This window comes from Anopheles moucheti, chromosome 3 (assembly GCF_943734755.1).
Source record: "Anopheles moucheti chromosome 3, idAnoMoucSN_F20_07, whole genome shotgun sequence".
Lineage (NCBI taxonomy): Eukaryota > Metazoa > Arthropoda > Insecta > Diptera > Culicidae > Anopheles > Anopheles moucheti.
The window spans coordinates 6208459-6221781 of NC_069141.1; the positions used below are offsets into that span (position 1 = coordinate 6208459).

Consider the following 13323-nt stretch of genomic DNA (forward strand, 5'->3'; position numbering starts at 1 on the left):
CGGCCAATACGATTGCGAACCGTCGTGGTAGAAACCGATCCTTAAGAAAATCACTGTCCATTTGAAAGGAAATCATGTGCCTCCTTTCGATAATAGCGCTCGGTAAAGATGTATGGGGCTTTATGGGTCATTGATTTGGTTGGCAAAGTAGTTTTGCTGATTTTCTGTACTTTATTACAACTAACGGTATGGTTTATTGCCCAAGAGAAGAGAGAAATGATACGCATACTCAATATAAAAACCTACAATAACACTTATTTTGTTGTCGTTAAATTTGGAATATGCTATGCCATTTAAAGCACATTTCCTTGCTGCTAGATGTGTTAGATTTCGAAACAAAACCATCCCTGGGAGCGTTAGAACTGACCATTATGGTAATCTGGAAAAATTATAGCCATTTTTTTATTGTATTGAAAAATAGAGCAGCATTTAAACATTTCAGATGAGTGAAACGGGCACAAAAAGCAGCAGAAACATCACAAACATCTGCCGTCCAACGGCAAACAAACAGAAACCTGGGCAAGTATAATGGGTAATGTGGGCCGTGCCAGTACGATAAACGTGAAAGGGATGCTTTAAAAATTGTACAAACAGAACGAAAGAAAGTACACAGCACCAGAAGGGAAGAGTTCCCGGCAGGTTGGTAAGGGTACTAAAAAGCTTATAATTAATGGTATCTCACTAGCAGTGACACATTTTGTTCGTTCCTTACTCCTTCTCGGGCGAAAAAAAACGGTGGCAGTTTGCAGTCAAGAAGTAGAAAAATTATTGCGAAATGGTACGACGCGCGCAAAATGGTGCACGATTTTAGGTACGCAGACCAGCGGATGCAATTATTCTTTTCAAGCAGTATTTACTCATGGTTTAAGAAGGTGTATGGTGAGGATTGTGATTGTGAAATTAAACCGTATTATTTATTGTTTGGATTAGAAGAGTAACGATGTAATATAATTATTCCGAAGTATTCATTAGCCTCTCATGCCATGTGCGTGTATTTGCACAATGATCATTGCATTCATGTATTGTTGATAAATAAGGAGCGCTGATGCTGATATGTTGTTAGCTCCACTCCCACAACAATGACTCCGTGGCGCAACGGTAGCGCGTCTGACTCCAGATCAGAAGGTTGCGTGTTCAAATCACGTCGGGGTCAATTAGGAATTGCTTTTTTTTGCTTGCATTTGTTGTATTTTGCTAGACTTCTCTTCACTTATACTCGAGCACATCATTGTTCTTTTGTTTTGATACAACCAATTTCGCCCGATTGCTCTTCAACGGTGCTAATCTTAATCAAATCTGTGACAGCATGTGAAGCTCCACCACAAACGAGTGAGAGAGACGAAAAGCAAAACAGAAACATCTCCCCATTGGCTCCGATTACTTGCCTTTTCATCGGTGTGGCTGTCGACACACGCGAAACAGGCTACAAAAACAAACGCTGAAGCGAAGTTTAATTAAATTATCAACGAACATATAAATAACCTGCTCGCGTTCGAACACGGCCAACACGCACACGCGAGCAACACATCGTGAGAGGCGCATCGGCGGTATAAAGATAAGCGCAAAACACGCGCTGCGTTTGTTTGTCCCATATCGCCCGTTTACGCACGCCGTGACCACCAGCAAGTTGCCACTCGTTGGAACGGAAAGAATCACAGTGCGTGACCAAATTTGCCGACAGTTGCCGACACTTGTGCTAGTTTCAATGGATGTGCGTTCGTAGAATGTTATATCAAACTTCAGCAAACAAATTTCTTTCAAATAAATAAGTTGTCTATACTTCATTATTTTTGTAAGAAATCTTGTTTGTCCTAATACTATTCCCACCACTGTAACTGGCGACGATGAAAGGGAGAAGATGTTTGTTTAGCTCCACTGACCCTTCACATAACTGTTTTGTTTAAATTGTTGCCTGTATGGAGCCGTTGGACACTTTCAAACGTTACTCTCCTCCGTTCAATCAGCCACCATCAACCCTTGAACGAGTCGTCTGTTAGCACCCTCAGTGAAGTCTACGAGGCTTGGCTTTATCACCTCCAATATTACGGCAATTTCGAGTGCAGAATACCGGCTCACACCTAAATGTCTGTTGCCAATGATAAACGACCCTAGCGGCATCTGTGGGAAATCGACACTAAACTGCAGCAGTCGATGAGTCACCCCACCACTGCGACACTGGTTGGGTGCTTAATAGTGATAAATATTACGTTCATACGGTTGAATTGTCATTCGTTTCCAGTTCCAAATTTGCAAACGTATTTTGTCGGCGAATTAAGCATCAGCTTATACCTCTAGGAAGGGTAGTGTAATTCTTTGAAATCGATGTGTACCCAATTCGCACCACCGCCATCAAGTGGAGATTAATTTTCATATTTGATCCACGGTTCTGCTAACAAGTTCTGTTCCTTAGAAATCAAACATTGTTGCCGTTGCTTTGACTCGTAGTGCCAAATCCTTCCGTTGTTACCGGATAATTCCCCATAGCAGGGTAATATCACAACCTCAAACACTGCTAAGGCGATTAACGGCTTTCCAATGGCACCATGATTCCTCAGAAAGTCAGCCCACATGAAAACAGTTCAGATTTTGAAGTTTGTTACTAAGAAACTTCGTCATTACTACCGCATGCTTAAGGTAAGCTTCCCTCCACCTGGCTTGTTAGAGGTTTTAGTTATTTGAGAAACAGTATTTGTTAGGTCGAATAGCAACGAGATGGATTTATTTCATAGTCTCTTGAACATCAACTGTTACATTATTGTTGTAATTGTGCATAATTACCGCAGTAATTAGTCTTCGCAAGAAAATTTCAGAGACCTCGTCGACTGCGTACTAATAAAGTCTTATAAACTAGTTAGTAACTGGTTTGTGAATCATTTAGATCTTCCGTCAAAGCGCCTGTCGAAGCGTCGTGAAAGAGCAAACAGTGCTCCAATTATACAATAGTCCAATAGTTCCCCATATTCATCAGAGTGCGATGCCTTTGAAAATTTTAATTCAGTTTGCTCTACTTCCTAAAGGCTGGCGTTACAAGCAACTCAAATGTTTGAATGTTGACATAAACCTACACAATGCATTATGTCTCAAGTGAATGTGGTTCAAACAGATGATCTCTAAAGATGTTTATTCAATAAATAAACAAAAGCTGACCTAATCTATCAACACTATTTCAATGAAGATAATTTTGAGAAGAGGACAAGGTCACAGCTTTGATTTCTAAATCTCTCTCACAAAGAGAAGAAAATCACAACTGAAATGTGTTCATTATTTATATTTGATTGTTTCCAAACAATCATACAAGTCATAAGTAATATATAATTAGCAACGCGTATCTTAACACAGAAGATGCTTGCTTTGGTAAATGTTGTCCCGTTTAACACCTTTGACGTTTTGCATGTTAACTACTTGCACACCATCTCTGATTGTAAGCAAAAGACGTTCATGCACACATACCGAAGGATTTATAATGGCAGATAGGTTAACCGTAACGGCTTATAAATGTAAATAGCCACCATCTAGACACAAATCAAAATAATAACAATGACAATCGAAATTTTACTACCACGTTCGTCTCGCATGTGATCGTGCGATTGCACTCGTTGAACGCCCCGTCCTGATAATGACACAGAAGGATAGGCTCTGTCGTCACGAAACCGTTACCGGCGATACTGCGCCCCCTTGACAGTGAAAGAGGTCTCGGTCGGCTTGCATGTAAACCGGTCCATACCGGGATAGGCTACGATGATGCTGTTGCGTTTTTAAATATTTACACGCCACCGATTAGTATAACTTTCCGGTAGCACGATCCGGATTGCGGTATAAAAGGAAAGGCAGACCGTTTTCTTGAGTTTGTTTCGTTGGAGAGCTGCCAGCAGTTCCTGGATGGTTTTACAATCAATTTTACTTTCAATATGATCCTCTACACCGTCGGGTTGTTTGCTGCGGTTGTGTTCCTTACACTCAAGTACGTCTACTCTTACTGGGATCGGCATGGCATTCCGAATCTAAGGCCCGAAATTCCTTATGGCAATCTGCGAGTTCTGGCAGAAAAGAAGGAATCGTTCAACATTGCTGTTAACAACCTGTACGCTCGTTCGACCGACCGACTCGTTGGAGTGTATCTGTTCTTCCGGCCGGCTCTGCTCATCCGAGATGCACACCTTGCCAAACGCATCATGCTGAACGATTTCCAGCATTTCCACGATCGCGGTGTCTACTGCAACGAACACGGTGATCCCATGTCGGCCAATCTGTTCGCCCTTCCAGGGCAACGTTGGAAAAGTTTGAGAGGAAAACTAACACCGACCTTCACGTCCGGACAGCTGCGAAACATGCTTCCCACGTTTCTGGATGTGGGCCACAAGTTGCAGCAATATCTCGAGAATCTGGCCACCGACAAGCAGGTTGTGAATATGCGTGACATTGTATCGCGTTACGCGCTCGATGTGGTCGCGTCCGTGTTTTTCGGGTTTGAAGCCAACTGTCTGGGCGATCCCGACGATCCGTTCCGCGTAGCGCTTCAGGATTTCAACAACCCAGAAAGCTTCCTCAACAACATCCGATCGACCGGTGTGTTTCTGTGTCCGGGATTGCTCAAGTTTACCGGCATCAATTCACTACCGCCTGCGATGAAGAAGTTCACGACGGAAGTGATCAGTTCGCATCTGCATCAGCGTGAGACGGGTCAGGTGACGAGGCGCGATTTCATCCAGATGCTAACCGATCTCCGTCGCAAGGCGGGAAACAATGCGGCAGAATCGCTCTCCGAAGCACAGTGTGCGGCCAATGTGTTTCTGTTTTATGCCGCTGGTGCAGACACCTCCACTGGAACCATTTCCTTTGCACTGCACGAGCTAACGCACAGCCCGGAAGCGATGGCTAAACTTCGGTGTGAGGTGGATGATATGATGGAGCGATACAACGGTGAAATCACGTACGACAACATCAACCAGCTGAAGTACCTCGATATGTGCCTTAAAGAAACGCTACGAATGTATCCTGCACTTGCTGTGCTCAACCGCGAGTGCACGATCGACTATTCGGTCCCGGAAAGTGACGTTGTCATTCGCAAAGGCACTCAAGTGATAATTCCTCTACTTGGGATAAGTATGAACGAGAAATACTTCCCGGATCCGGAACTCTTTTCTCCGGAGCGGTTCGATGAGGCTACGAAGAACTATGATCCAGACGCGTACTATCCGTTCGGTGTTGGACCACGCAACTGCATCGGTAAGTAGAAGAATTTGTCTGTGATATGTTTCATACTTGATAACGCCATCGTTGCAGGTTTACGACAAGGTCTTCTGCTGTCTAAGATTGCGCTAGTACTGATGCTGTCCAGATTCAACTTTTCTGCCACCATACCGCAAAAGCTTAGCTTTGAACCTGTCGCCGTCACACTGGCACCGAAAGGAGGACTTCCGATGAAGATTGAAAGGCGATAGTGACAAACTAAACTAACTGTGAAATTAAAGATAATTGATGACCGTTGACGATTGATTCATTGTTGAGCGATCGCCTAGAATAAATATTATTCCTAAATATAACACTCATACGATCGAACTAGGTGTATAGTTAATACTGTACAGCAGAATTACAGAACGATTATAACGTTTATATTTTGATTATGTGGCTAGATTACATAACATTTATAGAAATGTTGATAAAACATTGATAGAAATCTGACGCCATAGCCACATATCTTTGAGTCGACCTATGCTATAACGCTGAAGACGAACACCCTACGGAAATATCGCGGCTCGTTTTGGCACCCCTTTCAGCCAATTGGTCTACATTATCAATCAATGCAAAGCCGAGATGAGAATATAAAAAAAACAACGTCTAAAATGAAGCGCCGCAGTGTAAACCAGTGTCCACCATCAAACCTATTTCACAATGTTTACAAACATCCATCCAGACCATTCTGTGCGATGGTTTGAATCTTCCAGAGCACGCGTCATCACATCACTATGTGGTTTGCCTAATAACCGTCTCCGACTCACACAACCATTTGTTGCTGTTGATTGCGATCATGCACACTGTCTAAAACACACTATCCGCGGTTGAAACTCACGCACGCACACCTCCTCTCGAATCAGAAGCAGATGCTATAAAAGACCCCCGGTAAGCTATGCTTACGGTTAATGTCTTTCGTGGCCTTGGTCGAGGTGGTACATCGTTACGTCTTGACCCAACAGCAGTGTGACAGTGCTTCGTTCGACGACTCGTTATAACCGACCGCGCCTCGCACAGTGACGCAATGTTTGTTTACACGCTTGCACTTTTCCCGATCGCCATCTTCCTGCTGCTGCGGTACGTTTATTCGTACTGGGAACGGTATGGACTGCCACATTTGAAGCCGGAGATTCCATACGGCAACCTGCGGACGGTTGTGGAAAAGAAGGAATCGTTCGGTGTCGCCATCAACAATCTGTACCACCGTTCGTCCGACCGTCTGCTAGGGGTGTACCTGTTCTTCCGTCCGGCCATCCTAGTTCGCGATCCGCACCTAGCGAAACGTATCATGGTCAACGATTTCCAGCATTTTCACGATCGTGGCGTCTACTGTAACGAGAAGGGTGACCCATTCTCGGCCAATCTGTTCGCCCTGTCCGGCGAACGATGGAAGAGCATGCGTGCGAAGCTGACGCCCACGTTCACGTCCGGGCAACTGCGGAATATGCTGCCCACGCTGATGGACGTCGGTGGTAAGCTGCTCGACCGGATGAACACGCTGGCGGACAAAAAATCGGTCGTGGACATGCGTGACATCGCGCAACGGTTCGTGCTCGACACGATCGCTTCCGTGTTCTTTGGCTTCGAAGCGAACTGTATCCACGACTCGGACGATCCGTTCATGAAGACGCTGCTGCAGGTAAACAAACGGCGCGGCTTTGTCGACAACATCCGCACGTCCGGTGTGTTTATCTGTCCCGGGTTGCTTAAACTCACCGGACTGACGTCACTGCCTACGGAGTTGATCAATTTCGTCATGGAAATAATTACGAAACAGATCGACCATCGCGAGAAGAATCAAATCAGCCGCAAAGACTTTGTGCAGCTGTTGATTGATCTGCGCCGTAACGCAGGTAATGATGGGGAGCAAGCCATATCTGTCGAACAGTGTGCGGCCAATGTGTTTCTTTTCTACATTGCCGGATCAGAGACGTCCACGGCGGCGATTTCGTACACGCTCCACGAACTTACTCACAACCCGGAAGTGATGGCGAAGCTGCAGCAAGAAATTGACGAAATGATGGAGCGGAACAATGGTGAAATCACGTACGAAAACATCAACCAGATGAAGTATATCGACTATTGTGTGAAGGAAACGCTTCGAAAGTATCCGGGTCTACCGATTCTGAACCGCGAGTGTACGATCGAATATGCGGTGCCGGACAGTGACATTGTCATTCCCAAAGGAACGCAAATGGTCATTCCTTTGCAAAGCATCGCTATGAATGAGAAATACTTCCCGAATCCGGAACTATATTCTCCGGAGCGGTTCGATGATGCCACGAAAAATTATGAACCAGATGCTTACTATCCGTTCGGTGTTGGACCACGCAACTGTATTGGTAAGTTTTGAATAACGTTTATATTTCACGACTTGCTATAATCTGTTGATGTTTTCTATTGATCAATTTCTTCAGGTCTTCGGCAAGGTGTACTGGTGACTAAAATTGGTCTAGTATTACTGCTCTCCAAGTACAATTTCCAAGCGACAATTCCAGCCAAGGTGGAGTTTGCAGCCATCAATGTGGGCCTTACTCCGGTGGCTGGTTTACCCATGCGGATAGAGCACAGGAAGTAATCCGCGGGGCTGTGCATTGTGATATAACGTATGCATTTAAAAAAAGGACAAATTTGTAACGATTTGTCACTCGAAATTCCTGCCACCAAGTGGAGAACCCAGCATTGTTTCGTATTTTGTAGCTATTCTATTATATGCAACCAAAATTTGACAACTTTAACAGTTAATGTGTGAATGTGTCTCTACGGAAATAGTAAGGTAACTGTTTTAGAGCGTTTGATCAAACTGCATGTGAGCAACACCAATTGAAAGAAGTTTTGCGTGTAAAAGTTGAAGTAATCGATCGTCAACAGTGAAGAAGTACCTGAAAAAGATTAACTTTGTTCTGTGAATGTGTTGGCAAGACCAATAAAATTCAATAACTTTTTGACCATCACAGATAGGCAGTTCATAGCCAGTTCAACGTAACAAGAAGCTAAAAGAAGGTTAACATGTTTGCTTTAGGTGTCTTTAACTAAGTTTCTGAACAGTAGGCTATGGTCGCCGGACAAGTCTTCACAGCATTTTTACCTAATTGCTTCTTAAACATAGGATTCAAGCTTTATTGTATCCAATAGTCTTTATTAAGTTTTAGGCATGCAAGTTCTATTACGGACCGTGTTTGGCATATTAGTTAAGAATCTTTAAATTAACTGAAATAAAAATATTTGGATGAAGCATAGAAGGGAGTAAAACGGAGAAATAAATGTAAAACAGTCGAAAGTTTAACCGCAGTTATTAATAGGATAAGCAAATTGTTTAATTAAGGTCACCCAACCGGGCTTATGAATCCCATCCGGGACGAGTCCAGCTACTAGTAAATAAAATCAAAGAAAATCAGAAATGACAGTCCTACATTTCGTGAGGTAAAATGGTCTATTTTTGTATGAAATTGTTAACTTTTTTACATTTAAATCTTTTATTTACTCCCTGTCGAAAGGTTCCCCCAAAACAGTGCCAGGCTGATAACGTCCTTATCTTACTCTATTCGCCAGATTGAAGAAGCTCTTGGGAGCGTGACACCGGGTAAACAACAACATGAATTGACAGAAAAATCCTCGTAAAAAATGCACTGTCACCGTTTGAGAAGTTTCTTTTCGTCATTGATGTTGGTGGTGTGTTAGTGCCAGGAGAAGTAATTGAAGACGCTGATAAGTTGTCACAGGTGTAAGTGATTACATGGCTGAAGATAGCACTTATCAGTAAACAATTTTCGGAACAAATTGAACGCTTTGTATTTTATACCGTAGTCTTTGATTTATATGCAGTTTGAGCCAGTTTAAAGCGATAACACTGCTAGGAACTCAAATTTCTTTTTATTCACAAATCATTCAATGATAAATTTATTTCCAGATTGCTTAATTTACATTTTTAAAGATTGTTTGAATTTCCCTTCAATGACAGCCCACAATCATGCACAAACCACAATCTAACCCAAAACCAGCAGAACCCGCAAGACATTTTTCTCCAAATCTGGAACATCCCATACCACCGGAAACCTTTACTTAAACAAACATGTCCCAATGCCCTGCCCAGTGCCGAAAGGTAGGTAGCCTGTGCACCAGCAAACATCACATCCCTTCTGGACCGGATTTATGTGTGCTTTGATGGGTGGGATGACAGGTCAGACCAAATCTGTTTTCCGACCTGCCGAAAGTGTCCCGTCAATCAATGTGGGCCTCGCTAAACGTGGGCCCCCTCCGAAACCCACCGAAACGTGTCGATTCAATCACTGGTGGGCTGATTTTTACGTAGGTAGAAACGGAGCAAATGAGATTCGGTTTCAAATGGTAAACTTTGGGGGCATCCACCAGGCTTTGGTAAAGGTTAATACAACATTGGCCTAGTTTGCTGTTCGTTCGAAATGGAGAAAATATCGTTTTATTACCTTTTTCTTCTATTTGAAGCAATTTCACAGCTTTCCACCCGCATGCCAGCGACGGTATCTTGTCACATTTTTGAGTTTTTTGAAGCTAGGTGAGGATAAACATTGAGCGGTAGTTGAATGTCCCTGTAAATTGCTTATGGAGAAGGTAAATCATACGATGAATAGTCATGAAGCTCATAAAAATTCATTTCACCGTAAAGGTTGATGATTGAGATTTATACAAACAAAGTTTAGGACTCCTTCATTTGCGGGCATTATAGCTTACATGAAAAGACATACCGTTGTTTCGGCGAGAATGAAACAGCTTGCATGAATAAACGATTTATGCTAAGATTATATATTTGCAATCAATAAACAAGCGGAATGGATGGGATTCATAAAATTGTCGATTCATCAAATCCATAACAGCCTAGAAGGTATGCAATCCGTGTGACAAACTGCTTAAAGTTTTGCAATTTCGTGATCAATTTTGTGTATCTATTTATGATTTCGGACCGAAAAAATGGTTCCACTACCCTTTTACAACAAATTTCCTAAAAACTTCGATTTTGCATGAAGTTTTTTCCCCGTTTTTTCCTCCTTCACCTAATCACTCCCGAGAGGAAGGTCAAATTTCCTGCTGCGAAACACTGCCCCAGGTTCACAGCACTCTCATCGTTACCGGTCGGAATGTACCCCGGGAGGGCAGGGGCCAACCTGCCATGTTAAGCTTCCTAATATGGCTTTTCCGTTTTCATCGATCATTTCCGGTCGTTTCGTGACCAAAGTGGAAAGAAAACCAAACGAAGGCAAAAGAAACACTCTCACACACAACGGAGAGCAATCAAAAACTCCGCACTTAACCGACAACCTGCGCGATAGAACTTCCGCCAGTGGTTGTGATTGGATGGAAATCGAACTGGAAAGCTTTTTCCTTACTGCCCTATCAAAAGCACCATCATAGAAGCGGCAGAGAGGACAGAGACAAAAGCGTGTGGAACAGAAAGCGGAAGCGTTTGGCGTTATCGGCCTATAAATTTTAAATGAGCTCAAATTTCCTCCTCTAAATCATCGTTCTTGTGCAACGGATTCATCGGCGAACGCTGGAAGTACTGCGGGCGGAAGCACTTTTATTTGCCCACTTTTTGCACATACTCCTACCGAGTTCTCCGTTCGAGGCTTTCGGCGTGTAAAGTGAGGTGAGTTTGATAAAAATTACATCGCACTGATGAAGACCGCCAACGGGAGAGAGAGAGAGAAGAAGAAGCTTCCAGCCAAAGTTCAAAGCATTCGCCCTCGACTTTGGTGGCTTCACTTTAACTTCCTTTTATTTCCTGTCGGTGCGTTAAACATGCTGAATCCGTCCGTAACGCAGTAAACGCCAATGAGCTGATGAATGCGGCAGGCGAACAGAGGCGTAAAGCAAAGTGAAGAATAAAATATAATTTAATTTCACACAGCATCACGACAAAAACGTTTGCTAGGAAGACATCGGTGTAATATTAAATGCAGATGTACAACTGTTATTGAGCCGTCAGCGGTAATGCTGAAGTTTTCAACAACAACGGAAAAAAACCAGCCAAGAAGGGAAATCTAACCGAAGCACAAGAAAACGGAATATTTTCCTCCTTGGCGTAACAAGTCAAACAAACCGCCCATGGTCGGCAGGTTTGGCATTTTCTCCCGCCACACAACGTCAGCATCGGATGTTTCGGGGAAAGCTGTTTTTTTTTTGCTCACTCCTGCATGAGGTTTCGTAAGAAGCAACCGGTACGTGGGCGAAATGATGGATTGATGCAGTAAAAGGTAACGGAAAATTGTTTAACGAGTTTCGCGCGCACCGTGCGGAATGTCTTTCCACCGAGCTTAGAACATCGCTCCAGTGCATATTGTGCCGGGGGCACACAACTGGCTGAATGTTCGCGCTGTAGTGATATAAGCCACAACCGAAGGATACGCTTTTCACCCGAAGCACGCTAATTATGGTGCCGGGAAAATGCTTCCGACTTCATTAGCATGAGTTCTTCTGCGTTTCTGGAAGGCACGGGAGAAGCAGCCCACAAACGAGCGGATGCAGTAGATCGACGTTGCTTCGATGTTGTTATTTGCCGACCGTGAACATCATTGTGTCAACCGTCGGGAAGCCATATGTGTGTGTGTGTGGGGACGTTACATCGAGATGCATCCTCCCGTCCTAATCACTCCCAAAGGACAACGGAAATGGGTCGCCCGATAGCAAGTAATGTCGTGTTACTTCCAGGCGGAATACTGGTCGTCCCTTTAGGCACTGGGCGTTCATAAAACATAATTTACTTGACGAACGCTCCCAATTCTTCTTCCGTGAAACATTGGCGAAGGTAAATTAGTGCGCTGCCGCACTGTGGGAATTGAAAGGAACGCAAATTGGTTAAAATTGTACAGCTATGCTTCTTTTCTTTGTGCGGAATATTTAGTTTTCCCTATAATAACTGAATTAATAAAGGAAGTTTTCGTGATTTTCTTATTCATGAAAAACGGCCTTGCTGGATAAATTCATATTAAACTTCATACTTTCAAGATCAGTTTCTATACTTTTGTAAAACTAATTTCACCGTTTTAAATTTGTGATTTAGGAATAATTAACATGTCAAGTCATCTGTAAAACTGTCATTAACTGAGGATGACGCTGGACAGTTTTTCTCGGCTGAACACCGTCACGCGATTCTCATAATCAAGTAAATCAACCAAGTTTGACTACATTTTGTCCAGACATTCAAATGTTATAAGCCCTTTGTGTCTGTATTATTGCCAAATTGTAACATCCCGATGAGTTCTGCCAGTGTCCTAGGAAAGTTTCCTCCGCAGCTCGAACTAAAGCGCACGAAACCAAACGAATCGTGTCGTATGGAACATTCCTTGCCCTTCCTACCACCCTCATTTTCCCACCAACCCTTATTCAGCTCAATTCAACGAAGCAACCCCCCTTGCCACATTGGCGGTGGCACGAGGTGAATAAAATGTTCGACAACGTTAGACAAAGATCGGTGCCTGCGTGGCAAAACCACACCGCAGATAGAACCGTCCATTTTCGGGCTTCTGGGGATGGAAGTGGGGGTTTGAAAAATTAATCATTAGCAAAAACCTTCGCATCGTCAGCATAGCAACGGAAGCACCAACGTTCACCGAGAACTTGCGAGGCAACTTTTCATAATCACTAGCCCACGGGAGTGGGAAATGTTTTCAGGGGCGGTACGAACAGATTCTTCGGGTACGGTCGCCGGATGACAAATTTGGTAACCGTATTGCCCGGCAGCAGACAGTGCGGATGCCTAATCCCTTATGATTGAGTGCCTATAGTTGCACGATTTCTCGATGAATATGTCTTTCGCCCTGGGCTATGATTACTGCCTGGCAGCTTAACGGGGCTTTTGTCGTGCCTCGACGATGAAAGCATGCAGTTGTGACAGGATGAAACATTTTCAGATGGGAAGAGAAATGTGAACGTATTTTTTAATAAACAGCAATGAAGATATGAGGCGAAGGATACCGTATCCCTGCACATAGCGCTTCGATTGAATTGTATAGTTTGTTTTCTTGGTTTCAATCACCATTTTATTTTGAGTTTAACGGCTTAATACTTACTAAAGATATTAACTAAAGGCGGCTACATTATTTAATCTGTTTCTCT

The 13323-nt window shown here is 43.5% G+C and overlaps 2 protein-coding genes and 1 non-coding gene across 3 annotated transcripts; all 3 read left to right on the plus strand.

The window, feature by feature from the left end:
* The first annotated feature begins 1081 nt into the window (after positions 1-1081).
* Positions 1082-1153, plus strand: Trnaw-cca (transfer RNA tryptophan (anticodon CCA)). Its single transcript has one exon. It is a non-coding gene; the product is annotated as a tRNA-Trp (tRNA).
* Positions 1154-3908: 2755 nt separating this feature from the next.
* Positions 3909-5441, plus strand: LOC128305207 (cytochrome P450 6d3-like). Its single transcript, XM_053042547.1, has 2 exons — positions 3909-5226; positions 5284-5441. Exons 1-2 carry the CDS (start codon positions 3909-3911, stop codon positions 5439-5441), a joined length of 1476 nt encoding a protein of 491 aa, XP_052898507.1.
* A 718-nt stretch (positions 5442-6159) lies between these two features.
* Positions 6160-8646, plus strand: LOC128305206 (probable cytochrome P450 6d4). Its single transcript, XM_053042546.1, has 2 exons — positions 6160-7574; positions 7650-8646. The coding sequence occupies exons 1-2, from the start codon at positions 6257-6259 to the stop codon at positions 7808-7810; spliced, it is 1479 nt and encodes a 492-aa protein (XP_052898506.1). The 5' UTR covers positions 6160-6256; the 3' UTR covers positions 7811-8646.
* Positions 8647-13323: the final 4677 nt, after the last annotated feature.